Here is a 25827-nt window from a genome sequence, read left to right on the forward strand (position 1 = left end):
CGGGGATTGAATGCCAACCTGTGTGAAGTGAGACTGTCGCTCTACCGTCCAGCCCAAGTGATTGGATAGGCTGGTAGAATGAATGAATGAATGGATGAGCTGACAAAAGCAGCCATAAAACCAGAAAAGGCACACACACACACACACAAGCCAGCAACTAAAACCAGCTACTGTAACATATCTATAACATATACAGTTCAGACTGACTTATAACAAGAAACTGTAACTAAGACATAGGGATAGACCAGACTTAACTATAATGCATGCATATGCACATATGTACACCACAAGCATATACGTGTATGAACACACACACACTACTAGTGTATGTCCCGCTTATACACAACAAAACCAGTACAGTATGTCATACTGGAGCGAAGTGCACTTGTACCATGTTGTAAAGAAATTAATATCTCATGGTGTTCTACATACAAGGCAGAGTTAACAAATGTGTGAGGCGGAAATGTTGGCCTGTTGAGTAAAGTATATAGAAAAAGCTTGAAGATAACATTTAAGGGAATAATAATCATGTATGCACTAAAGCGATGTCAACAAATAAGTGATAAAACCACGACCATACAAATAATAATAATCTATAATAATCTCTATTCACAATATTGTGTTTACGCAGAACATAAGAGTAATGTACAATTGTAGGAACGGAAGTTATACATGCTAATGAAGCCACTATTATGCAAAATGTTTTGAGCAGTGCAAATATGTGATAGTATAAACGTAAATCCAAAATTATCTAAACATTTGAGAACTCAAAATATTGTGACACTTATGACAATAATAACTTCAACTGCAATACCAGTGCACAGTTACAAACCCATTAAGATTTCAACTTAGATTCAACAGAGCAGAAGAAGTTGTTAAACACATATGGCAAAATGTTACTGAAGCGACCATACGAGTCATAAATACTCATACTCCGCACAAGTAAAATAGAAACAAGCAACACTTAGTGAGCCAGCCAGAGGCTTAGGGCCCGCGCAGGAATATCCCTGGGAAAAAACTGTAATACAAACACGACATATGCTAGTGGATGAAGAGAAAGGCACACCAAACTATGATTACTCAGATTGTAGCAGCACCTGGTGCTAATCAAATGGAATATTAAGCTGATTATAAAAAAACTGTACTGTATTACTATGAACACAAAATACACGAGAAATACACTAAACTACTTCTAGCTAGCACCACAACTTTAAATACAAAATCTGCTCCAGTTTCTTTGAACTGAATCATATCCTTTAATTGAATACTATATTCCCTGTTTGTACTGTATAATTCTGTCTTTTCCTATTCATTTTCCAACCTGTATGTGTTGCCAAGGGAAAGTGTCTTCATACAATCTAGTTTCTTACGTATCATCAAGCACAAGATTCATTCATATTAAGCAAATGAATACAGTATTGTATATGGAATTCTTCAGCACAGGTGTTGGGTGCTCCGTCAAATATCTGAAGCCTATCATCGCACAGCTGCAAGAGGCAGCCTTTCTCGGGAAAGAAAAGGTCTCAAGGGGGGATAAGGCATATAATGCAATTATAGCTTTCCAAATTCTTGTAATCCATATTTAGAATAACTTTTAAACCTTAAGAACATATATTAGTGTCAGTGCATCACCACATTTTAAAACTGCTGTCTAAAACAGCCCTTGTGAAAGAAACAAGGTCTATATGACTGCTTTTATCAAACTGGAGTTATTGTACAGTACTGGACCTGAATTACCCTGCAATTTGGGGGGGATGATATTGGCCAAAACATAAATATATGTGGTTCAACGGATGACCTTTCATCTATGGTATAAAATCTTGGGAGACAGGAACATGATGAAAAATTCATCATATTGTTTTATGCTCATCTAATGCAAATAACTATGACTTCAAAATAAACACACAATATGGCACCAAAGGTAACTTAAATAAGCAAACTTTAAAAACAGGAAAACTACCTGTTTACAACAAGCTTAATATACAATAGATGCAACAAATTCCACACTTATCAAAACATCAGAAAATACATCAGCCATGTCTGATATTACAAACTTAACTTTACTTCAATAAATATGAAGACATGATATGTACAAACTTGGAGAGGCAAGTTGGTATAGCTATATGTAACCATGAGTCATTCAACTCTATATATACCCTGACCCAGTCATTCAAGTGATGAAAACTTGAAGACCTTAAAACTAATTTGGAATCTTTCATTACCCCTAGTCATATAAAGTGGGAGTACCTCCCACTACACATTTTTTAGTAAACATTTTGAGGTACCTCCCCGTCTCCCATTTTCTGTGGGAGGTTCCATACTGTACATGCACCAAAGACACAGTACTTTGACACACTGTACTTGATAAAAAATAAACCTTTGTACTCAAATCTACTAATTATCAAAAAAGAAATTAAGTAAACTAGTCTCCTGATAAGGTGACAAGCTAATAGTGTGCAAAATGATAAGATAAGTACAGTATTGATTATCAAAAGAAGGCATCAAGCCTGGAAGATGGAGGAGAGCAGGTCTGCCAACACCAGAGCTTTCCCAGACCTTCTTAATTGGGTTCTCATACTGATGGAAAGTAGTGCCAGAGTTCTTTCTTTTAATAAATACATACCCACAAAGCATATATTCATATCATTTCTCTCTCAAATACCCACCCATAACAAAAGATAAGTTGTTACATTTTTTCTTGAAACCTCTTAATAATCATCTCAAACTTTTGAATCATTCATTAAAATGTTATTATCAGAAGAATACATTCCAGATGTTAACATTTAACCACAACGAAACTACGACATTGCTACAACGTTCGAACGCAGTTTAACACCTTCTAACAATTGTAACAACCAATATAGCAAATTGTGACAACGTTCTAATACATCATAAAAACGTTGTAACAAGATGTAACAACTTTATTACAAATTGTAACAAGGGAAACATAGGGACCGTTACGTTGTGTGTTTGCAGAAACCCCCCCCCCCACTTACCTACCCTTCTCGGCACCCCCCCCCCACACATACACACACATACATACACATACACACACCTAGAAAGAGAAGGAAGGAAGGAGTGTGTTGGTCAAAGTTAGAAACAGCAGAATAAGGGATCTTAAAAAAGAAACTAATAACACAGATGTGTCGCATAAATGTCAAAAAGAACTTCAGTTATCAATAAGTGGAATAGGTTAGCCAAAGAAGTGGTTGAAGCTAACTCAATACACAATTTTAAATGTATGATATGAAAATAATGGAACCAAGGTATTGCATAAAACTACAATACAGTATTCTGAAGGTAGGGTTAGGAACCAATGTTCAAAATTGCAATCACATCTATGCATGTATACATGCAAGGTGATCAAATACAGGTGCACCTAAATGAAGAGGGTAGTAGAACATGCATAGAGAATAGCATTTATAATATTACTAGCATGTATTCAGGGCAGTAAACCTGACCTCACAAACGATAAAGTTCCAGGATCTGACAACCGAGATCAGACATTTATTCATTTATTTATTTTATTTATTTATATATATACAAGAAGGTACATTGGGTTTGTGAGAATACATTGGATAGTACAGTATTTACATTCTTGTAAAGCCACTAGTACGCGCAGCGTTTCGGGCAGGTCCTTAATCTAGCAGATAAAGTAGGTAATTCCTATCAGAATTGATAAATGATAAAGATACATTGCAAGAGAAAAATGAGATGAGAGAGCTTAGTAAGTATATTAAAGCACATTGTTATATTAAAGCTCTGATTGATTACATTGACAGCTTGATTAGTAATTTAAACAAGATTAATAGACACCATACAGCAGATTGACAGCACATATAAGACAGCAATGATCACAATGGTAAAGATGTTCAGATTGGGTACATAAAGATTGGGAGACTGGGTAGCAAAAGATACAGATAAACAAGATTTATAAACACCATACAACAGATTGGCAGCACATATAAGAAGACAGCAATGATCACAATGGTAAAGATGTTCAAATTAGGAACATAAAGGTTGGGAGATTGGGTAGCAATAGATACAGTGCAATTTTAAGGCAAAAAGTGAAAAACTATGATTACGTTACGTTGTGTGTTTGCTGACCCCCCCCCCCCACCTACCCTTATCGGCACCCCCCCCCCCCCCCCGACACACACACATACACATACACACACCTAGAAAGAGAAGGAAGGAAGGAGTGTGTTGGTCAAAGTTAGAAACAGCAGAATAAGGGATCTTAAAAAAGAAACTAATAACACAAATGTGTCGCATAAATGTCAAAAAGAACGCCCCGGTTCTCGACCAGGCCTAGTTGTTGCACAGCCAAATACAAAGGCAAATGATGGTATGAGATCACGTGATCAGACTGCGGGGCCAGGAAGAAAGACTTTGAAAATGACAAAGATGTATGAAGAACTTCAGAAGTTCAAAGTCATCTACAAACTGAAACCAGATTGGTGTTCAAGTAGGTTTAAGAGCAAATGACCAGAAACAACACTAAGCCAGAACTGGAGTTCTGTCTTAGAAATGGTAGACAGAAGATGTCTTCTTCTACATCTTAGAAGATGTAGAAGTGGTAAAAAAAAAAAAAAAATAGATGCAACAAAAACTGGATGGCCTGACTGGATATCACCATGGTTACTGAAGGAAGCTGCGGGGATCTTATGTTACCCATTAACTATAGTGTTCAACATTACAATACAGATGGGAGAGCTACTGGTAATCTGTAAAAAGGAAAATGTAGTTCCAATATTGAAGAAAGGTGACATATATGATGCCTTAAACTATAGACCAGTGTCATTAACATGCATTCCATGTAAGATTAAACAAAAAAAATTAGAAAAAAAAAAGATTGTAGAACATTTGGGCAGAATAAATGTTATAAGAGGCACATTATGGCTTCAGGGAGGGAAAATCATGCTTAATAAATGTGATTGAATTCTATGCCAGTCATCAAACTAAGACAGGAGAAGAATGGGTAGACTGCATCTTCGTTGAATGCTAAAATGGTTTTGATGCAATTCCTCACAAAAGACTAATACACAAGATGAGACAAGCTGAGATAACAAAAAAGGCACTGAGTGGGTACAAAGGTACTTGACTAACAAGAAACATAGGGAAGGCTGGAGAGGAGTAGAAAGTGGTGTTCCATAGTACTGAGACCTAGGACTATTGCTCTTTTGAATTTATGCAAATGATCTTGCAGAGGAAGTGAGCTTGTACGTGTTGTTTGCAAAGTTAACGAGGAGAGTAAGAACTGAAGAGGACTGTAGGGTGATGCAGGAAGACCTTGACAAAGTACAGGAGTGGGCAGATAAAGGTTTGTTGTAATTCAATCTAAGTATAAAGTAATGAAAATGGATAAGTGAGATAGTAGGCCTGTATACTGTATAACTATACTTTAAATAAAAGGCAGTTATGACAAGAATAAGAATAAAGACTTGATAGTAGATATAATCTCAACATTAACATCAGAAGTCCATGTAAACAAGATAACATCAGCAGCATATGGGTAGCTAGCACACACAAGAACATCATTTAAGTATCTAAACAAGGAGGCTTTCAAGTCCATGTGAGACCATTACTGCCATGTGAGACCATTACTTGAGTATGCAGCACCAGCATGGAACACCACCTTGTGAAGCATAAGCAGAAACTTGAGAAAGTTCTGTTTCCAACTACTATACTGTATTCACTGTAATTGGAAAAAAGGAGGCATCACAATTGAGATGCCTCAGAATAAACAGTTGCGATAATGATAACTACATTCAAGATTTTGTGGGGAAAAGACAAGTGTACAAAGGAACCTTATAAATTAAGAAAAGGTAGGACAAGGGAACATCAGTGGAAGCTGGATATGCCACTGAGTCAGAGAGATGTAAGGAAGTTCTCAGCAAGTGGAATGCATTGAAAGAAGAGGATGATAAAAACCAATTCCATCCACAACTTTAAGAAATAATATGATGAAAACATTTTGAGTGCTAATTAGCTCATCAAGTATAAATGCCTATGTAGTGGGGCATAAAGCACTAGATCACACTCCCCCCAAAGTCACTGATGGGTAAGTACCTGTATATGTAGGTTGGTCAACATAAGAACTGCGTTTCAGAAAACTGAATAAGAAATTATTTGGAATGCTGAATTCCATGTCAACTGGGGGAGAGGAGAATCAGAGGCGAAATGATCATCAAGAACAAAATTTAAGTTAAAAAGAGAGAACAGATAAGGCCAGATTATTTGGAATGGGTAATAAACAAGGAGATACCTAAATGAGTTAGATATCAAATAATTTTGTCAGTGCCAAAATACCAAAGTAATGAAGAATTGAAATATACTAAGGAGAGAAGTGATGCAGACAGACTCGATACACAGCTTCAAATTTAGATATAATTGAGAACAATACACTAGCCTGTCAAAGGATGGGGGAGGATGAGGGGGGGACCAATGAGCAAAGCTTAATCCACACCAGCACAATTATATGTGCATATCTCAAAAAGTACATCAATAAACTGGAAAAGGTGCAACAACATGCCTCGGTTGTTTAACGTCCTACCAGCGAGCATCAGAAATATTACAGGAACAACCGTGGACATCTTCAAGAGGAAACTAGATTGTTTCCTTCAAGGAGTGCCGGACCAACCGGGCTGTGGTGGGTATGTGGGCCTACGGGTCGCTCCAAGCAACAGCCTGGTGGACCAAACTCTCACAAGTCAAGCCTGGCCTCGGGCCGGGCTTGGGGAGTAAACTCCCAGAACCCCATCAACCAGGTATGCTATTAAATGGTTTCCAGAACTGAAAAACAAAGAGGTACAGGGAGAAGCTAGAGGCATTAAATGTGCCAAAGCTAGAAGACAGAAGAAAAAACAAAGAGGTAAAATCCTCACTACATTGAAAATGGGTAACAGGAATTGACAAAAGTGACAAAGAGGAATTCTTGAAACCCACAGCTTCAAGAGCAAGTGGTTATAGATTTAAGCTAAGAAAACAGAGATGCCCCCCAAAATTAGATCTCTTATGTAAACCGAGTACTAGATGGATGGTTGGTTGAAGTGGAAAGGCGGTGGATGTCAAAAAACACGAGTAGTTTCAAGGGATTATCAGACAGTGCTGGAAGACTGACCAATGTGAGTGTAGCCCATACCACAAATAAGATACCACATACACAGATGAAGGCACTGCCCTGTCTGCTCATGTGAACAATTCTTCTTCATTCTACATTCTCCCACTTATTTTCACCCAATGCATGTGCACATAAACATGTATATATATTATATTGCATACCATATATACATTCATACATACATACAGGCAGAGTAAATACTCTATGCTTATAATGAATATTCATTGTTATTTTAGACTTTATTTATGAAATTATCACAAGTTTACCTAGCATTGAAAACAATTTAACATTTCTGCAAATGTTCCAAAACCCTGTCATTATAGTACAATAATTACACTTTCCTGATGCACTAATGAAAGACATACATGTATAATGTCAATTGAAAGTTAAGAATATTTAAACAAAAATAAATATACAACCAAACTCGCCATACAGTATGAATAAATTGTTGTTTAACAAATCTTTGTAATAATAAATGTAGGACACACAAAGCATGTACAGTAGGATGCAGGTAATGTCACGAAATGTGTACATGCCAACATTGAGACGCTTCACAAGAGTACCCCAACCAGCCAATTATGTTCTAGGATAATGGGCAAAACCCATACTTAAATATGACCTAGTGGGTCATAACATAATATAGTCAGTGGATATTCACTCATAATTTGTGATCAAACAAGCAAGAAACACTAACATGCTATGGTTCAAACCAAGTTATTGTAACATACTGTACTCAACATATGAACAAATCCACAAGGGCCATGATGAGGGGTTTGAACTTACGCCCAGGATGATCCCAGACGCTGCCTTAGTCGACTAGGCCACGACATGGTAAAAGAATTGCACAAGGGAATTCCACTGAATTCACACGGATCCTGCAGCCTCTCCAAGACACAAAGGGTTTTACACAATTCCCCCATGCACTCGGGCTCTGCCAACAAGCTGCTCTACCTCTTCGCCCTAACTTCATTACACACAGAAATCACAATAGCGTGATGCATCATATGAACAAATCTTTGTGGATTTGTTCATATGATGCATCACGCTATTGTGATTTGTGTAATACTCAACATACTTGGGCAAAGAAGAGGCTCCTTATCAAGTAAATAGTATGGAACATACATGGGACAAGAGGCAGCTCATGAGTGACTATCAAGATGGTATCACCATGACTTGCCTCTGTGCAAATCAGTGTTATTCTTCACATGCATATCAAGTTGTAGAGTGACTGCAATCATTAAATCATTTTTTGAGTATTCTATGTTTCAAATGGATTCAAAACATATTTAATGACTAAAACCCTCATACAGTATTAAAATTCTTAATTAATACAAGCCCTTAATTAACTACAAAAACAATCTTGAAGTAGCAGCATTGCGTGCAGGTGAAAACCTATTACTGGTAATGATAACCAGTTCCCAGCTCATTATTTCATCACACTAGGTAAGCTATAGCTGAATGATGAGTAGACATTTATGATGTTAATTTCTCTTCACACAAGGGTATTGCAGTACATACATACAGTACTATACATAATATACAGTAGTACATACTATAGGTACATAGCTATAGGTACATACTATAGGTACATACAAGTACATACATAAGTACATACTATATACTGTATTCAAAAATTTAAATACAGTACAAACATAATTTGTATTTTAATTTTTCCCGAGGCTATGGGTCTCCCTTCTTCCAGCCACAGGTGGTACTCCCTTCCAATATAGTTTTATGAATGGCATAAAAAGATGTTTGGGTTGTGACCACACTGCTCCTTGTGATGTGTTGGCGACTTTAGGAGAAAAAACCTTGATAGTTATGGCAAATAACAATCAAGGTATAATGACAAATAATAATTGGGCATACAATCCAGATCATACAGCTGCATAACGCCCAGCCCTACCTGCCTAAAACTATGAAAGCAGCTGTGCTCTGCAAAGTTTGTCTGATTATACAATTTAGATCATTTTTAATTTTAACTTCTATCTCTAATCCAAGAGCAAAGGTGAAATCTTTATACAGACCTTAATTTCTTTGAAATGCTCTAAACTACATTAACTGTGAACATAAGTTATGTCCTGCCAACTTTCTCATGCTAACTGAAAAAATAATCACATCTTGGCACAATCTGTCATAATTAAAGTAAATGATTATCAAAAGGAGGCACCAAGCCGTGCCATAATAAAAGTTATCTGGATAATTAGTGTGTGAGGAAGTTATCCAGTATCAGCATGATCAAGAGGGAAAAGGTTTTCTTTATCAGATATCCTTGGGTGCAAAGAACGTAGTGTACTGAAGGGCACAGAGGCAGCAGTGTTTGTTTTGGTGGCTGCATGAAGTTTTATTGTAGAAAACTGAAAAAAAATCCAATAGTGTAATTAGTTATTCATATGTTGCCAAACCCTTTGAGAAGATGTTAAAATGAGAATGTGTAAAAATTACTGAAGAATAGACCTAAATAGCTATGGGAGTACTGTACTGTATGCAAGGAGTCTCTACTGCCTAGATTGGGTGTGTAGGGAAGGGACCACTGACTTGATACTAGTGAGCAGCAGACACCACCCCTATGTTACTAGTCCTGCACATTAGCCATTTATCTTTGTATTTGTTAATAATGAAATAGCTCATGTGTGTGCATAATAGAGTTTGTGTGAGAGGGTTGACTGCTTTGACTGGGGCATGGAGCAATCACCGACGCGGCGCCAGCACCGACATCACAACTTTGCATCAAGCTGCAAGCTAGAGATTCTCTTGCAATAACCTTTGCATTTCTTCTATTTCTTTCTTTACTGAAAAAAACTAGGATGGGTTTACTTAATACAATGTGTGTGTGTGTGTGTGTAGTCAAATGTATATACAGCACACTATGCACATAGTACTGTATGCAGTGCAAGGTATTGTACGCTTTATTTGTTGTATACCAGATGAGGTAACTGGCAGTGCCCCGGTCTGTGTCTGCATCTTTTCCTCCCACTCTCTTTCAGAACATGAAATATACATGCCCAACACACACAATGTAACCACATGTGATAAACAGCTGAAAATCTGTTGACAACAAAAACCCTTATTTTGTACTTTGTAGGAATACAGTAGGTTGTTGAAAAAGGAACCAATCATACTTAAGAGGGTTATGGTGGGGTCAACTATGAAACCCCCATGACAATCACAAATCACCAAGTGAAGTTTTTTTTTGTATGAAGCTAATGGCAAGCATCTGTCCTTCAACCTCTGACAGACACAGATTATCTTTTATATATACTAAATGGGATACCCAGCTATGCCTGCCTCTCAATCTCTTCCCTTTCTCATCTCTGACCCCTTATCCCCCTACCCTTCTCTCCTAATCTCGTACCTCTTCGACTTTTTCCTACCTCTCAAATATCGGAAAATTTATTGCAAACCACTGAAACTACTAAATAACTACAGAACACACAACCTTTATTTCAGACTTCAATATCAACACAAAGTTTCACTGCAGATTCTCAGATTTCTTAAAATGTGACACTAGGCTGACCCCAACTAGCCTATGGCACGCCCAACTCTCCCGTGTGTTGTCTACAGAAGTTGGGTGACGATAGCCCCAAGCATCTGGCTTCCAACCTTACACACAGTTGTTCTCTTTTAAAGATACACCTGCATGCCAAACTATCCAACCAATTGTATTATAATCAAAATACTGTAATGGGAAAATAGTGCATTAATACAAATATAATAAATCTTCTTAAATTCAATCCAATACCCAGTACTCCTGCATCAACTTACACTCTGGCATATACTGTGCTATTTTTTTTAATTTTCTGCTATTTAGGGAAAACTGAACATTATGGAAGAGATTTCTTGGAATGAAGATGTGGCTATACCACTGACAACTGTACACACACAAAAATTGAAGACAAACTATCCTGCAATAATATGCATCCCTGTAGTATCAATTATTAAAATTGTATATTGAACATGAGAACTTGAAAATGTTCAAGTGCAAAATTCTCTACAATAAATGCTTGCCCCATATATAGCGGTTTTCCCTCAAATATTCTTATTATATCGTACGAAAATGAAACGTCGAGTAATCAGATAATAGAATACTGTACCTCGGTAGATAGTAAGTGAAGGTAAAGTTCAGTTCAACATACAGATAAAGTATGCTGAACATACTTTACCTCTATGTTCAACATGCCCATTCATCCGAGTGGAGCACAAATTATGTGGGGGTACGAATAAATACCGTTTGAAAATGGATGGCTTATACTTTTATTCTCTTTCTCTCCATGTTGTAACTACTGAAACTATTATGTATGACAATTGCCAGTCTTACAAGCTTTCTTTAAAGACAATATCAAAAAGATTACCACCAGGTCTTATGACATTTGTATTTCTTTCTTGGATGGCAAGATGGGAAAGGAATGATACGTTTTGTGGAATATTTAGGTTAAAAAATACCCAATTTCAATAAAACAAAAAGATTTTATGATTATCTTATGAAATTTAAGTTAAAACAGGTAGTCAATATTTCTCTTGTGGCTGCAGCTGCTAGTCAAGCATCGATAGCAAATTGGAATAGAAAAATAATGATAGTGTGATGTTAAGTATGAAAACGATGTGATTATAGTGAAGCAGTACTAATAATGATTATGGGCTTAACAAAAGTGTAGCAATATAACAATGATGCTAAATTATGACTATGAAATGACACAAACATAACAATGTTGGGTTAACAATGCCGAGATGATTATTCTAATGACACTGATGATTAGTCTAATGACATTGATGATTAGTCTAATGACATTAATGATAATGAGCCATAAGCAGCTGCACATAAGCACAGCCTTCCAAATATTTATCTAGACACTCGGAGTGTGGTCGAATATCACACAAGTCAATTTTATACATGGGCTGGGTTGGGCAAGGTAGGTTATAAGATGACCCATCTTGTGAACAATGTGACTCGTCCACATCCTCAAAATGCTGGTGTCAAGTTGTATAAGGAAACCAGTTCTCGTGCAGACACTATTCGGTCATTTGTAATTTGATATAAAACAATTTAGAACCCTCTGGCAGTGCTGGGAAAATAAAACCCATTGGTAGTATTGTGGGTCTGGACTACAATATGCAGCAGCTGTCTTCTGGTTGACAGAACCAGAAGGCAGCAGCTGTCTTCTGGTTGACAGAATCAGAAGGCAGCAGCTGTCTTCTGGTTGACAGAACCAGAAGGCAGCAGCTGTCTTCTGGTTGACAGAACCAGAAGGCAGCAGCTGTCTTCTGGTTGACAGAACCAGACGGCAGCAGCTGTCTTCTGGTTCATGAAATCATGAACCAGAATCATGATTTCATGAAATCATGAATCATGAATGTGGCTCGCACTAACATCATGCTGCGTTAAAAACGGTGGTACAGAATGCAAAATATGGAGATAAAAATGACTGAAGAATGAGCAACATGAAAACTACTCTTAAAAACATTGCAACAATAAAAATTATATATGGTTCCCTAAAGTTGATGAAAGGATGGTATGAAATGACTGTCATATTATGAAAACTAACAAAAATGAGGAAGAATAAATTAAGAAATAGGGAGAAAGCAGAACAATATGTACAGTGAATATAGGTAAGAATACATTATCCTATAAAACAAAAATTATTAATATAGAATTGTATAGCATTACCAAAATAAAAACTTTTGAAAAGTTATACAGTGGTAAAACAAGTATCTTAAGCCATGAAAAATTTATAGCAGTAGTAACTAATTGCCTCAAGAGCTACTGGGCAGCAAAAGCTGCAAAATAATTTTATCGATTATTTCTCATAGCAGTTTTTTAACCTTGGTTACAGATAAAAACCAAATCGCCCAAAATTTTTAATTTACCCAAATTTTTGTCACACTTTATACCCTAGTATAGAGGTAAATAAAAATGCATATAAAAAAACAAACTTTTACAGTTAAAAATCTTTACTTTGAATACTATGCAAAAGGCAGCGATGCAAGACTGCATGAAACTTTTGAAGTATGTACCCAGACAATGCCTATCCAATTGCAATATACGGTGAACGCTGCTCTCAAAATTCGACAAGATTTTGAAAACCTATATGATTGTCATTTCAACACAAGAGGATCTAGGATCAAATTTACCAACACGTGAAATCCAAAGTTACATACTCACCACTACACTAAATGATGGCTAGTTCAAATCACAACTTGCAGTTATGGAATCTCTCAAATTTTTAAAGTATATCGATATGTGAATGCCACTTTATTTGCAGTTTTAAACAGTTACCATGCATATTTACAGTTCCCGAAAATGTTAGAATCCGTAATGCATGTCAGTCAACTTTTATCCCTCCTGTGTCGGTACAACTACCAGAGAGCAACATTTTACTTAGCACCAATTAAAAACTCATTTGATTGAGAGTATTTTGTAATTACTTTACAGGAATGGGTACTCTACCCAACACAATTAGTCAAAAATATGTACATAATATTAAACAAAACTGTCTCCTTCATCCATTCCCATTTACAATTAAGTAAAACCAATTGAATCTAAATCATACAATACATATACCTTGCTAGCATCACTCCTAACATTATAATTTTATAGCGTAAGTTATATGAACAAAAATGACAATTTATAGTGTTGACCTGGTTAGATTTTGTAGTAGTTTTGTACATGTACACAGCAGGTAACAGGTACGAAATATTACGGAGAGCCTACATCATCTTGAGAACACGTGGTTCCTAAGCCCTATCCTGTGTTTCCTAAATGCATCACTGTGATTCGTACCTAGACAATGCAAGCAGCTGTTGTTTTGGGGTCTGCCAGAACCACAAGATTTATGTAGTCTCAAAATAACTTGGGTAGTTCATTGTATCACCATATGACTAACTGTTCAATTTTGAATGAGGCTACAAATTCCAAGTCACTTGGACACGTCTCCACAACAGTCCATGCTGTACCTGCAAGCTACCATTATCCACTGCCTAACACACTACCAGATAATTAACATAACTTACAGGCGAAAATAACTATCGGCATTGTGATTTGGTCAAATTACAGTATATCTTGACAAAAAAAAAATAAATAAATAAAGTTAGGATAAAGTGAGACAGTAAAATCAAATTTTGTCTATCGGTACTCAGAATCCTCAGTGACTGCAAGACCAACTACCAACATAACTGCAAAAAGCTGCGCTAGCGTATGTGGTGTAGATCTTTACCGAGTGTAATCACCACCTACAGCCCACAGCTTTCTTCCAAGTCTAATCAAAATACAGCACTTGACAATTTAATCATTCCGTAACATTTTTTGATAAAAAAATTAAAACATGAGAAACACCATCATCGTAGAGCTAACATTACAATATTAGCATTATACAATCAGATCCATCAAACACTGGTATCTGTCCAAGCTTCATCATACATAAAAAAAAAAAAAGGTGAGAAAACAAATAACAAGAGAGGCATTAAACAGGACAATACCTTGGTGAATTTCTAGGGCAATGAAGAAATGTTCATTAGTCCTCCCTTAAAACCTACATTTTGGCTTAGTTTGCCTTTTATTTCAGCATCAGTCATAACAAGGACACTTCCACACTGTTCTAGTACTCTTGGTTACCAAGTTAACTCACACGAATAACATTTAACCGCTATTCACAACAGCCATTTCCACACAGTCTTGTGCTTCGTTAATGTAAAAATGATTTTTTTAATGCAGAATTCCATGCATTCGACACTTGGGTGAAACCATCACTAGCACTGGTTGGCACACCTGTTTCTAGAAAGCATCAAGCACTAGTTACATAGTTAATAAACACCAAAACAATCAACAAACCAGAATGCTGTCAAAAAATTTGGTGATATAACACAAAGATTTCAAAGTCTAGCTTCCATTTCCATCATAGATTATTCAACAAAAAGGAGAGTAGCTTAGTCTCGTAGTGTTCGTTGGAGTCCAGCTGACGTAAGCAGTGGCGCTCGTGGGGGTATATCTGTAGGGAAATTACAAATAACGCATTACATTTTGGGGGAAAGAAATGTGAATGAACTTAAGAAAAATAGTTGGCTGGTTTATCGTAAGTCATATGAAGCAAATCTAATCAACAAAGAAATGATGTGAACATTAATTATATAGGACAAAGAAAACATTACTACTACATAAAAGCACTTGTGCAAAATTTTGTATACAGTATCATAAATTTCTTATATGAGCAACACACTTACCTGAAGTTGGTATGGCTTTCCTGCCTTAATAAGGGCCTGAATTAATTGATTCGTATGTGAGAAGTGTACATTCTCATCGATCATTCCTTGAACAATTAGTAACCGGTTTTCCCTAAAATATGAATAAAGTCATTAATTTAATGCAAAAAAATGTACCAAAGTAGTTGCCAATAAAAAAAATTATTAATTATTATTATTTTCTATCACAGACATGACCATACAATTACAATGCTAATCAGTATGGGTCCAAGAGGGCACCAAATAAAAAAAAAACCCACCACAGAAATAGGCATTTTATTACATCACCGCCGTTTTTTTTTTATAGGGCCGAATGGTGGTTTCCTGTAGCTTGACAGAGAAGAAAAAAAATGGCACACACACTAGGGAAGGAGAGCAAAAATCAAATCTTCAAAGGGACAAGATCAGGAGGGAACACTACCCAGAGCAATTCAAGCTGAACAGTGGACCAGGAATCTGATCAATTAACAAGGCCCCAGGACTCCACCACACCTCCAAAATCCCTTGAAGCCTGGACAACAGGCCAAGAAAAAATAGAAAATACAGCAGCCAAAGCCGAGAATTTTCAAACATGGGTTCGAGGGCAAACCACAGGCTGGCTACATGGACCACCACCATGGACTGCTACAAACAGATACAACAAATGATTCATCCTGGCTGAACAAACCAAGAACCAAGAGTCAAAAGTACCCAGACAAGAAGAATGCCACAGATGAAGAAACTACTCACCAGGGCCAAACAAAACCCATGTTTCCAGAGGCGAGCAAGAAGCTTCCCAACTGCACAATTGGAAGCGAGGGTAAAAAAAAAAAAAGGGGGGGGGGGGGGAATCATGGACCGAAGGGGCAAATGAGAACTGAGCAGATGAAATAGAAACCAGCACCTGATCCAAAGACCAAGATAACTCGAGAGGCGTAATGAGCAAGCCAGGGGGGTGAAAAAAAAAGCACAACTTATGAAACAGCACCAAGGGTAAATTGGTCTCGAGTCGACAAAAATTATCCCACCAATACCATACAATAACAGGCAACAGTGTCCGGCTTAAGATGCCAATCAACAGATGACCAGGAGAAACACTGAGATGACAAGAGCCTCAGGAAACCTCAAACTGCTGCTATGATGAAAAATGCCAATAAGAGACCAAGAGCTCAGCTACAGCACAGGTATTATATATATATATATATATATATATATATATATATATATATATATATATATATATATACAGTAACTGCATATGCATAATAAGCAATCATAAAATGATAGCAGTACTTTTTATGTGCAAAGGTCAATTCCATTACATCCATACAGAGCTATATAATATATATTAGCATCATAAGTATAAAACCCAGACAATAACAGCTTAAATCAATGTATGTTGATAACCGCATTACCCCGGGAATCAACGCATGACAACCATACCTTGAGGGTTAATAAATAAACAAAGTTATAATTTACAAACAAGGACACAGTAGAATTAGTAATGCTAGTCATAAATGTTTAATAGTAAATACTGCAGGAGTGGCAACTCTCTTGTGATGGATGGCGCGAGCCACTCACCTACAGGGTGAGTGGCTCACCCTGCGAGTGAGCACATCGCTAGTCAAGGAGTCCCTCTGAGAGCAATCATCCCTTGTACTCATGATACCTACTCCAGCTTTTGAGTTTTGGTCATTTGTACTTCCCTTTACAGAGCCTTTTTTGGACCAAGATCATCTGTGGTTCCCATTACATTCATCAAAAGATTGCTGATCCATGGGGACTTATGATAGTGCGACAGAACCACTAGAATTCATCTCCCACAGAGCATCGACAAGTCATTACCTGCTGCTGCTCTCTCTGCCATCACCCAAAATATTAGTGACCATTAGATACTACCTGGACTAGTCTTGTGTCTCACTACTCAAGATGCACTTCTGGGAATCATCAGCATCCTGTTCAGTTGAGGATATATCTAGTCTGTTTTAATTTGACATCAAATTATTTATGATTGGTTTTGACAGTGAACTGTGATCCTCGGTTAAGGTGTATGATAACAAAACCAGAGTAGATAAGCAGTGTTGTAGACATTTACTTTATAATCTTATAATTCTAAGGTGTCCTTCCATGTCAAATTACCGACACACCTATCAGTGGCTTAATGCCGCAAATAATTATTCAATTTTAGGCCTTGAAAGCAGCTCCCTACCTGCGACCAAGAGTACTGTACTTCAATTCTCACAATAGCAGATTTCATTTAATGTCTTTTTTCTTCACTTCAAGACTGCTTATAAGCTAAATGCTTACTATTTACACAATTCTAATAATTTAATCAATAATCTTTAATTCTAGAGTTTTGCTAGATTTGTATACATTTTGAAAATTTATGAAATGCAGATAAGCTATGAGTGGACTAAACTTTTACTACAGAACTGTCCCCACAATTGCTTAAAAAAATATGAAGCTTAGCACAGCAAATATTAGACGGTTTTCCTTCAGAGAGAGATTAATGAAGGCAGCAATGCATCTACTTACTCATCGGGCAAGTTATTGACATAGGAGAGGACGGAACCATTACGATATCCCTCAGGGTTGACACTGGGCAGGTCCATGTAGCGCTCGGTGTAGCCGGTGTCGTACAAACTCCACGACACAACAGGAGCCCCAGCAATAGCCACTCTGTCAGATCATTCACAATATTAATTCAAATAAAAATACAACTGAAGAAAGAGGTTCACCGATTCCTCCAGCTCCTCACTGGTCCCCCCCCCCCCTCTCACTGCCTGTCCCACTTCCTCTGCCTTTACACTGCTTTTTCAGTTAAATCTTTTGATCTTTGTTCATGTTTAATTATTAACATCCACCCTTTTAGGTTTCTTCACATTTCATGATGCCTGTATGTTGTGATGGAAGTATCTGTAAATAAATTGATAGAAGGTTTATTGTGTGAGCTGTTGTTTAGGTGTGAGGCACATGTCACTTGCAGAGCAAAAAACATCTGAGCATCATATCAACACCCACAAACTTCTCGGTTCAGTTACGTGCCAAAATGTCACATCATGACCGGAATACTGTACTTCTAAGTGTTCTGCACCCAAGATGTAATGTTAAATATAGAAACAAAAAATACAGGTCTTTATAGGTTCTTTCTGTAACAAATGAACAAGATGAGATATCTAGCATGTTAGTGAAATGTTTTGCAATAGCTGACTGGCATTAGCCAGTCAGCTAATGCAAAACTTTTTTGTTGTTGTTGTTGTTGTGTTGATTTAGGGGCGATGACGATCATGGGATCGGATGCGCCCCGGCTGCCCGATACCGGGAAATAGCGAAGGGATGGGGTCCCTATAGTCTCTTCAGGCCATAGACCCTACAATCTCCTCAGGCGACAAATTTTACAGTCTCTTCAGGGCGCGGACATGACGGATGAAGCGGAAGGTATGGCGAAGGATGTCATGACGGACGTCTTCGTCTCTCGCACCTGCCCCGTCAAGGAGAACGGGAACTGTGAGGCGGGGAATATTCAGCCTACGAACGGAACTCTGTAGTCTGACGCGAGCGCTATGAAATCGAGGGCAGTGAAGTAGAAGGTGCTCCACTGTATCCTCCTGGGTCGGACACCACTGGCAATATGGGGAATCTACCAGCCGTAGACGATGGAGATGTGCGGCCAGGCAAGTGTGCCCAATCCGGAGACGAGTGATGGCAGTGTCGAGGAGTCGAGAATGATGACGAGTCCATGGACGCGGGGAGGAATCCTCCCGTAGACCCGCCAAAGAGGAGGACCTGAGTGCTGGCTCCATCATTGCCTCCCAACTCACGAGGCAAGCCGCCCGGAGTTGCGGGAGAATTTCGGAAAGGTCTAGAGGCACATTTGTAGAGTCATGGAGAGCATGCGCCATCCCTGCTGCTGCGTCGGCTACCTCATTGCCTTTAATACCGACATGTGACGGAACCCATTGGAGATAGATGGACCAACCTGGAGTAACAGAGTATGACAGCAGTTCTCCACGGATCTGTGACACAGTATGACGATGGACTCGTGGACGCCGAGATGATATCAGATGTAGGGCTGTGATTGAGTCCACGTAGAAAACCACTGCAGAGGGCCCTGAAACTTGTCGAAGGAGTCGTAAGGCTAGTAAGATTGCAAACAATTCCCCGGCCAGGCACGAATGAGCAGGGGAGAGTTTCCACGTCTGACAGAAAGAAAAAGGAGCAAAGTATGCTGCCGCAGATGTAGATGGTGGCTGATCTTTGCGGGACCCATCCGTGTAAACCTCTAAGTATCCAGAGTATAAGGAGGCTCGCAGGTCTGCAAAAATTAAAGGGGCCAAACCCTCTAAATCTCTCTTCCGACGAGGAGGCTTGGAAAAGTCGACAGAAACTCGAATGATCTCTTCTGCCCACGGAGGCACCGGTGAGATGATCGGGCCGGGGGTGAGTATAGGGACAGGAAGGGAAAACTGTGAATATGCATCCAAGGCCCGGACGACGAAAGGCAATTGACGGCGTCTGGAGTGTCCAGCCGGCACATACCACCAGTTAGCCTCGAGCTGGAGGCGAGTAAGTGGATGGGTAGCAGGGAGACGCACTATCCGTTGAAGTTGGCGGCAGTGGGCGAGAAGACGTTGAAAGCTCAGGGGCCATAGCCCCGACTCGGCATGAAGAGAAAGAACTGGCGAGGAGGGCATAGCTCCTAACGCTGAGCGAAGGGCACCATTTTGAATGGGATCCAGCCTTGCCAAGACAGATGCTGCTGCTGAGCCATAGACTTCACTCGCATACATGATCTTGCTACGAATGAAGGCCTTGTAGAGAGCTAGGAGCGACTCCCGTGAAGCCCCCCAAGCCGCACCAGAGACCCGTTTCATGATGTTCACGCGACGAAGGCATGAGGCCCGAAGGTAGTCGACATGGTGCCTCCACGTCAGCCGAGGGCTATCTAGAACGACCCCCAGCCACCTGTGTTCGGTAGCGATCGGGAGACGACAGCCCCCGAGGGTCACCACTGGCTGGTCTGGTAAGCGGGTCCAGGTGAAGCTCATGACGCAACTTTTCACAGGGTTAATGGAGAGCCCCTTCCCCAGCACAATTGCTGAGAACACAGTCACGGCATTTTGCAGGGAGCCTTGTGCCTCTAGGAGAGTGTCACCATCCGCCACGAGGGTTACATCATCGGCATAGGCTAAAACCTGGACCCCCCGGAATACAGGGAGATCAGACAGAAGAATAGAGAATAGTAGTGGGCTCAGAATCGCTCCCTGAGGGACACCACGCGAGACAGGGCGGGACGTAGAGACGACTCCACCAACTGCCACTTTGAATGAGCGGCCCTGTAGATAGTTTTGGAACCACATTAACGCTGGACCCGAGAGACCTAGTCGAGCCAGACTCTGAAGGACAGCAGAATGAGAAGCAGAGTCAAATGCACTCTTGATATCGAAGAATGCTGCAAGGAGCACTCTTCTCCGTCGATAAGTGTCCATTATTCGATGTTCCAAGGAGAGCTTTTTTGTAAACTTTTTTGTAAACAGTAAACAACTATTTTTGTTTACTTTCTCATGATCAATCTACACCAGTAGATTGATCATTGAGAGGTGGGACCAAAGAGCCAGAGCTCAACCCCTGCAAGCACAACTAGGCAAGTACAATACCAGCATTAACCCTTGAACTACGCACTGCAACCAGGCTTTTTTTAGGTATAGCGTAAGATTTAAAACTCCCACAGGTGGTTGGGGCTCACATCATATTCTTCAGGGCTCCAACAAACAGATGACATCTTGGAAAAAAAAAATCGTCTGCATCTTTCGTGGCTGGGAGATTGGCTGGGAGATTGGCTGGGAGAGCCTCAGTAATGAGAGATTGACTAAGGCTGGCACATGAGCACAAGCTCACAGCAATGCTGTGCAGCTAGGGAGCCAAAGCACCATGTAATAATGATAAAAAAACATAACTAAAGGCTATTATTTTGCTTTGATATCAGTGTCACGAATGATCTTAACTGTGAGGGAGATGTACAACATTCAGAGATCAGTGAACACAATGCTAGTTATGATGTCCACAGAGTGAGGTAGACAACCACAGCTCTAAGCCATTCTTTCATGCACGTACACAACATGAGACGACCTCATGCTCCTTTAAAATATATCCTTGTGGAAATGGATTCATATTTAGAATTTAGTGACAGGAATGTGATATTGGAGGAATTTTCTTCAGGCAACGTTTGCAGAGGTGTCATCTGCTCGTACCGTGTGCTCCGTGTTATGTTTTGATATTGTCACCACACCCACCAGAACTGCTTATTGGTCCTTTACGAGGCATTAAAGTGTTGACAGATATATATGATGTGTGTATGTTGTAAAATAGCAAAATTTTTATTTTTTTATTGTTCAAGCAATATAATTCTAGTACTCGTATTGCTACGTGACACTAATACTATACATCTGTTAGTACCAATATTTTACACATTATGTGATACAAACGATATTTGTACTAACAGTTCAATTGATTGAATTGATAGCTCAATTGACAAACTGATAGCTCAATCAAGTGAAAGATTACCAACAGCTCAATGCATTATTATACTTACAAAAAAAAAAAAAAAAAAAAGGTAAAAACATTTACAATGTTAAGAAAATACAATACGTTCAATACGCTCTTACAATTTCACATAACTAATGAAGGACTTGCTGAACTCTGATAACCAGTTATAAGGTTAATACACTCACCAGTAATGCTTAATGATTCATAAAGGTGTATAAAAATGTAGTTATATATAACGTGTGTACTGTATACTGTAATCACAGCAAACACACACTTTTATTGACCTAACACACTGCTATATATGTGACTAATATGCACACCATATTTTCCAGCACATTGATGTTCCACATATTTCATTATATAAATTTCTCAAATTACACACTTTTGAATTAGAGAAAACAACTGGAAAAAAATTGATTCATTTGAATAATTATGAAAAACTATATTTGCGACAACTTCCCCCCCTCCCCCCACAGGGTCAGTGAGGCTGGTGTGTGTGTCAGCGACACACACACGACACTGTCACCCCCACGGGGCCAGTGAGGCTGGTGTGTGTGTCAGCGACAACTGTCACCCCCACGGGGCCAGTGAGGCTGGTGTGTGTGTGAGCGACAACTGTCACCCCCACGTGACCAGTGAGGCTGGTGTGTGTCAGCGACAACTGTCACCCCCACGTGACCAGTGAGGCTGGTGTGTGTGTCAGCGACAACTGTCACCCCCACGGGGCCAGTGAGGCTGGTGTGTGTGTCAGCGACAACTGTCACCCCCACGTGACCAGTGAGGCTGGTGTGTGTGTCAGCGACAACTGCCACCCCCACGTGACCAGTGAGGCTGGTGTGTGTGTGAGCGACAACTGTCACCCCCACGGGGCCAGTGAGGCTGGTGTGTGTGTGAGCGACAACTGTCACCCCCACGGGGCCAGTGAGGCTGGTGTGTGTGTGAGCGACAACTGTCACCCCCACGGGGCCAGTGAGGCTGGTGTGTGTGTGAGCGACAACTGTCACCCCCACGTGACCAGTGAGGCTGGTGTGTGAGAGCGACAACTGTCACCCCCACGGGGCCAGTGAGGCTGATGTGTGTGAGCGACAACTGTCACCCCCACGGGGCCAGTGAGGCTGGTGTGTGTGTGTGAGCGACAACTGTCACCCCCCTCGGGGCCAGTGAGGCTGGTGTGTGTGTGAGCGACAACTGTCACCCCCACGGGGCCAGTGAGGCTGGTGTGTGTGTGAGCGACAACTGTCACCCCCACGGGGCCAGTGAGGCTGGTGTGTGTGTGTGAGCGACAACTGCCACCCCCACGTGACCAGTGAGGCTGGTGTGTGTGTGAGCGACAACTGTCACCCCCACGTGACCAGTGAGGCTGGTGTGTGTGTGAGCGACAACTGCCACCCCCACGTGACCAGTGAGGCTGGTGTGTGTGTGAGCGACAACTGTCACCCCCACGGGGCCAGTGAGGCTGGTGTGTGTGTGAGCGACAACTGTCACCCCCACGGGGCCAGTGAGGCTGGTGTGTGTGTGAGCGACAACTGTCACCCCCACGGGGCCAGTGAGGCTAGTGTGTGTGTGAGCGACAACTGTCACCCCCACGTGACCAGTGAGGCTGGTGTGTGTGTGAGCGACAACTGTCACCCCCACGTGACCAGTGAGGCTGGTGTGTGTGTGAGCGACAACTGTCACCCCCACGGGGCCAGTGAGGCTGGTGTGTGAGAGCGACAACTGCCACCCCCACGGGGCCAGTGAGGCTGGTGTGTGAGAGCGACAACTCACTCAAAGCTTACAAATCCCTCAACTTCTCTGCTCAATCATGACTGATGTATGTCACATACAATATGTTTGTTTACTTTCTCGTGATCAGAAAACACATTTTTATTACATCAGAAAGGAAAAAAATTTTGGGGGAAAAATTATACTTACAAAAAAAAAAAAAAAAGAAGGTAAAAACATTTACAATGTTAAGAAAATACAATACGTTCAAAAAATGTTTTTCTTGAGCTTCATAGGAGAGGGATGTGAAGGCTGCTCAATACTGGGGTTAAATGAGGTATGCATGTACTACTGTACTGTGTATGTAATTCTGCATGCAAATAAATGGTGTTCTTTAAATTAAACTATCATCTCTGATTTGATTCAGAAGTAACTTTCACAAATAAAATAGACAGATATTGCAAAAATGCACTTTAAAATGGAATTTATAGAGTTAATAAATGGACAAAACTGGAGAGCAATCCACAAGGAACTCACTTAAATACATCAGGTCTCTGCGCCAGAGCCATCAGAGAGAGATAGCCACCATAAGACCAGCCAGTAACGGCCAGGCGTGAAAGGTCCATATAATCACACTGACCAGCCAGTAACTGCAACACTTCTACTTGGTCGTCTATTTCTACAGTGCCCTGTAACAAATTGGCTCATTGCATTTGTGGAACGCTATAGTTTTGTTCAAGCACAATTATTTCAATTTTTACAAAAGTGTTAGCAAAATACATACAGTAAATGATAAACAGGATTCAACAATGAAGCCGATGTGTAATCTATTCCAAGTAAAATGATTATTTGGTTTAGAATTAACACAGTATGGGCAAATACATAAGACAAGGTGACAGAGCCATGCAAATTGAGCAACAGTTTTCCAGTAAACAAGGCTATAACTAAAGATACACTATTGTCACATAATTGCATTCAAATATTGTAGGAGAGAGAACCCCAGAGACAATGCAATTTGTTTCACTACAAAAACACTTGTCTGCCACAATAACCATTTCCAACACACTCCTTGAGAAGAAACTAAGTAGTTCAGTAGAATTTAGCATAAAAATTTGGTACACAAATGCAGATGGAATTACGACAAATGGAGTAGAGCTGCAAGAACGGGTAGCAGAACTGCACCCTCTCATCGCAGTTACGAAGACGAAACTGACAAAAGTAATAATGGAGGTGATACTTCCAAGAGGATACCAGATAATATGTCTTAACTAGGATGGGGGGAGGAAGCAGTGGGGGTAACCAAGCATCAGGGCTTAATACTTGGGATGATAACAGTGAGGAGCATGAAGATAATGATAGGTGTTATTTACAACCCTTTATTAACTGCAGGAAGGTCAAGGGAGGAATATGATAAATGCAATGAAACTTGCCTGAAGAAAAAGTGGCCATAGTGGCAAGGAGAGCAAAAGCAATGATCCTAATACATTGGGATTTCAACCACAGGGATACAGATCGACAGCCGACAACTTCAACCACAAGAAATTAACTCGTCAACAGAGGATCCTCATGGAGGAGATGAAACATGGAGGGAAAGATTTATGAGAAGAAAAAAAAGGGAGAAAAAAAAGAGAAGACAAACAAATTTGGAAAAAAGCATAAGGAGGCATTTAAGGCAACCAGAAACCAGTACACCAAAATCAGGTGTACTTAAATCAATAGAGCAGCAGTTTAAAAATTATTTTGCAGCAAAAGCAAGGAGGGAACCTAAACTTTTGCACTGCTATACAGTATATGGAGGAAAACAATGGTACAAGACGATGTGATCAGACTGCAGGGAAAGGCAGGAATACTTTGAGAATAAATTGTGTGAAGAACTCAAGAGGTTCCAGGTCTACAAACTAGAACCAGACTGGTGTTTAAGTAGGGGGTGACGACACATGACCACAGACAGAACTAGACAGAATTGAAGTTAATGTAGAACCAGTAAACAGACCTCTGGAGGAACTGGATATAACAAAATACCAGATATCACCTTGTTACAAAATGAAGCTGCAGGGATCGAGAGTTACCCATTAACAATAGTGCTCGCCATTACACATGAAACAAGAGAGGTTTTTCGAGAAATCTGGAGACAAAAAAAAAAAAATGTAGTCCCAATATTCAAGAAAGTGGAGGGACACGAAGCACTAAACTACAGACAAGTATCATTAACATGCATTCCATGTAAAATACTTGAAAGTGCA

The 25827-nt window shown here is 39.8% G+C and overlaps 1 protein-coding gene across 7 annotated transcripts in view; it reads right to left on the reverse strand.

The window, feature by feature from the left end:
* Positions 1-11353: 11353 nt before the first annotated feature.
* LOC123772412 (dipeptidyl peptidase 8) overlaps positions 11354-25827 on the reverse strand; it is a 62872-nt gene continuing 48398 nt past the window's right edge. For all 7 annotated transcript variants that reach the window (XM_045765570.2, XM_045765556.2, XM_045765563.2 and 4 more), the window contains 4 exons: positions 24122-24273; positions 17870-18013; positions 15338-15449; positions 11354-15105 (listed from right to left, as the gene is read on the reverse strand). In XM_045765570.2, coding sequence (XP_045621526.1) covers positions 15013-15105; positions 15338-15449; positions 17870-18013; positions 24122-24273 — 501 coding nt within the window. In that variant the 3' untranslated portion in view covers positions 11354-15012. The remainder of the gene's footprint in view (positions 15106-15337; positions 15450-17869; positions 18014-24121; positions 24274-25827) is intronic.

This window comes from Procambarus clarkii, chromosome 14 (genome assembly GCF_040958095.1).
Source record: "Procambarus clarkii isolate CNS0578487 chromosome 14, FALCON_Pclarkii_2.0, whole genome shotgun sequence".
Classification (NCBI taxonomy): Eukaryota; Metazoa; Arthropoda; class Malacostraca; order Decapoda; family Cambaridae; genus Procambarus; species Procambarus clarkii.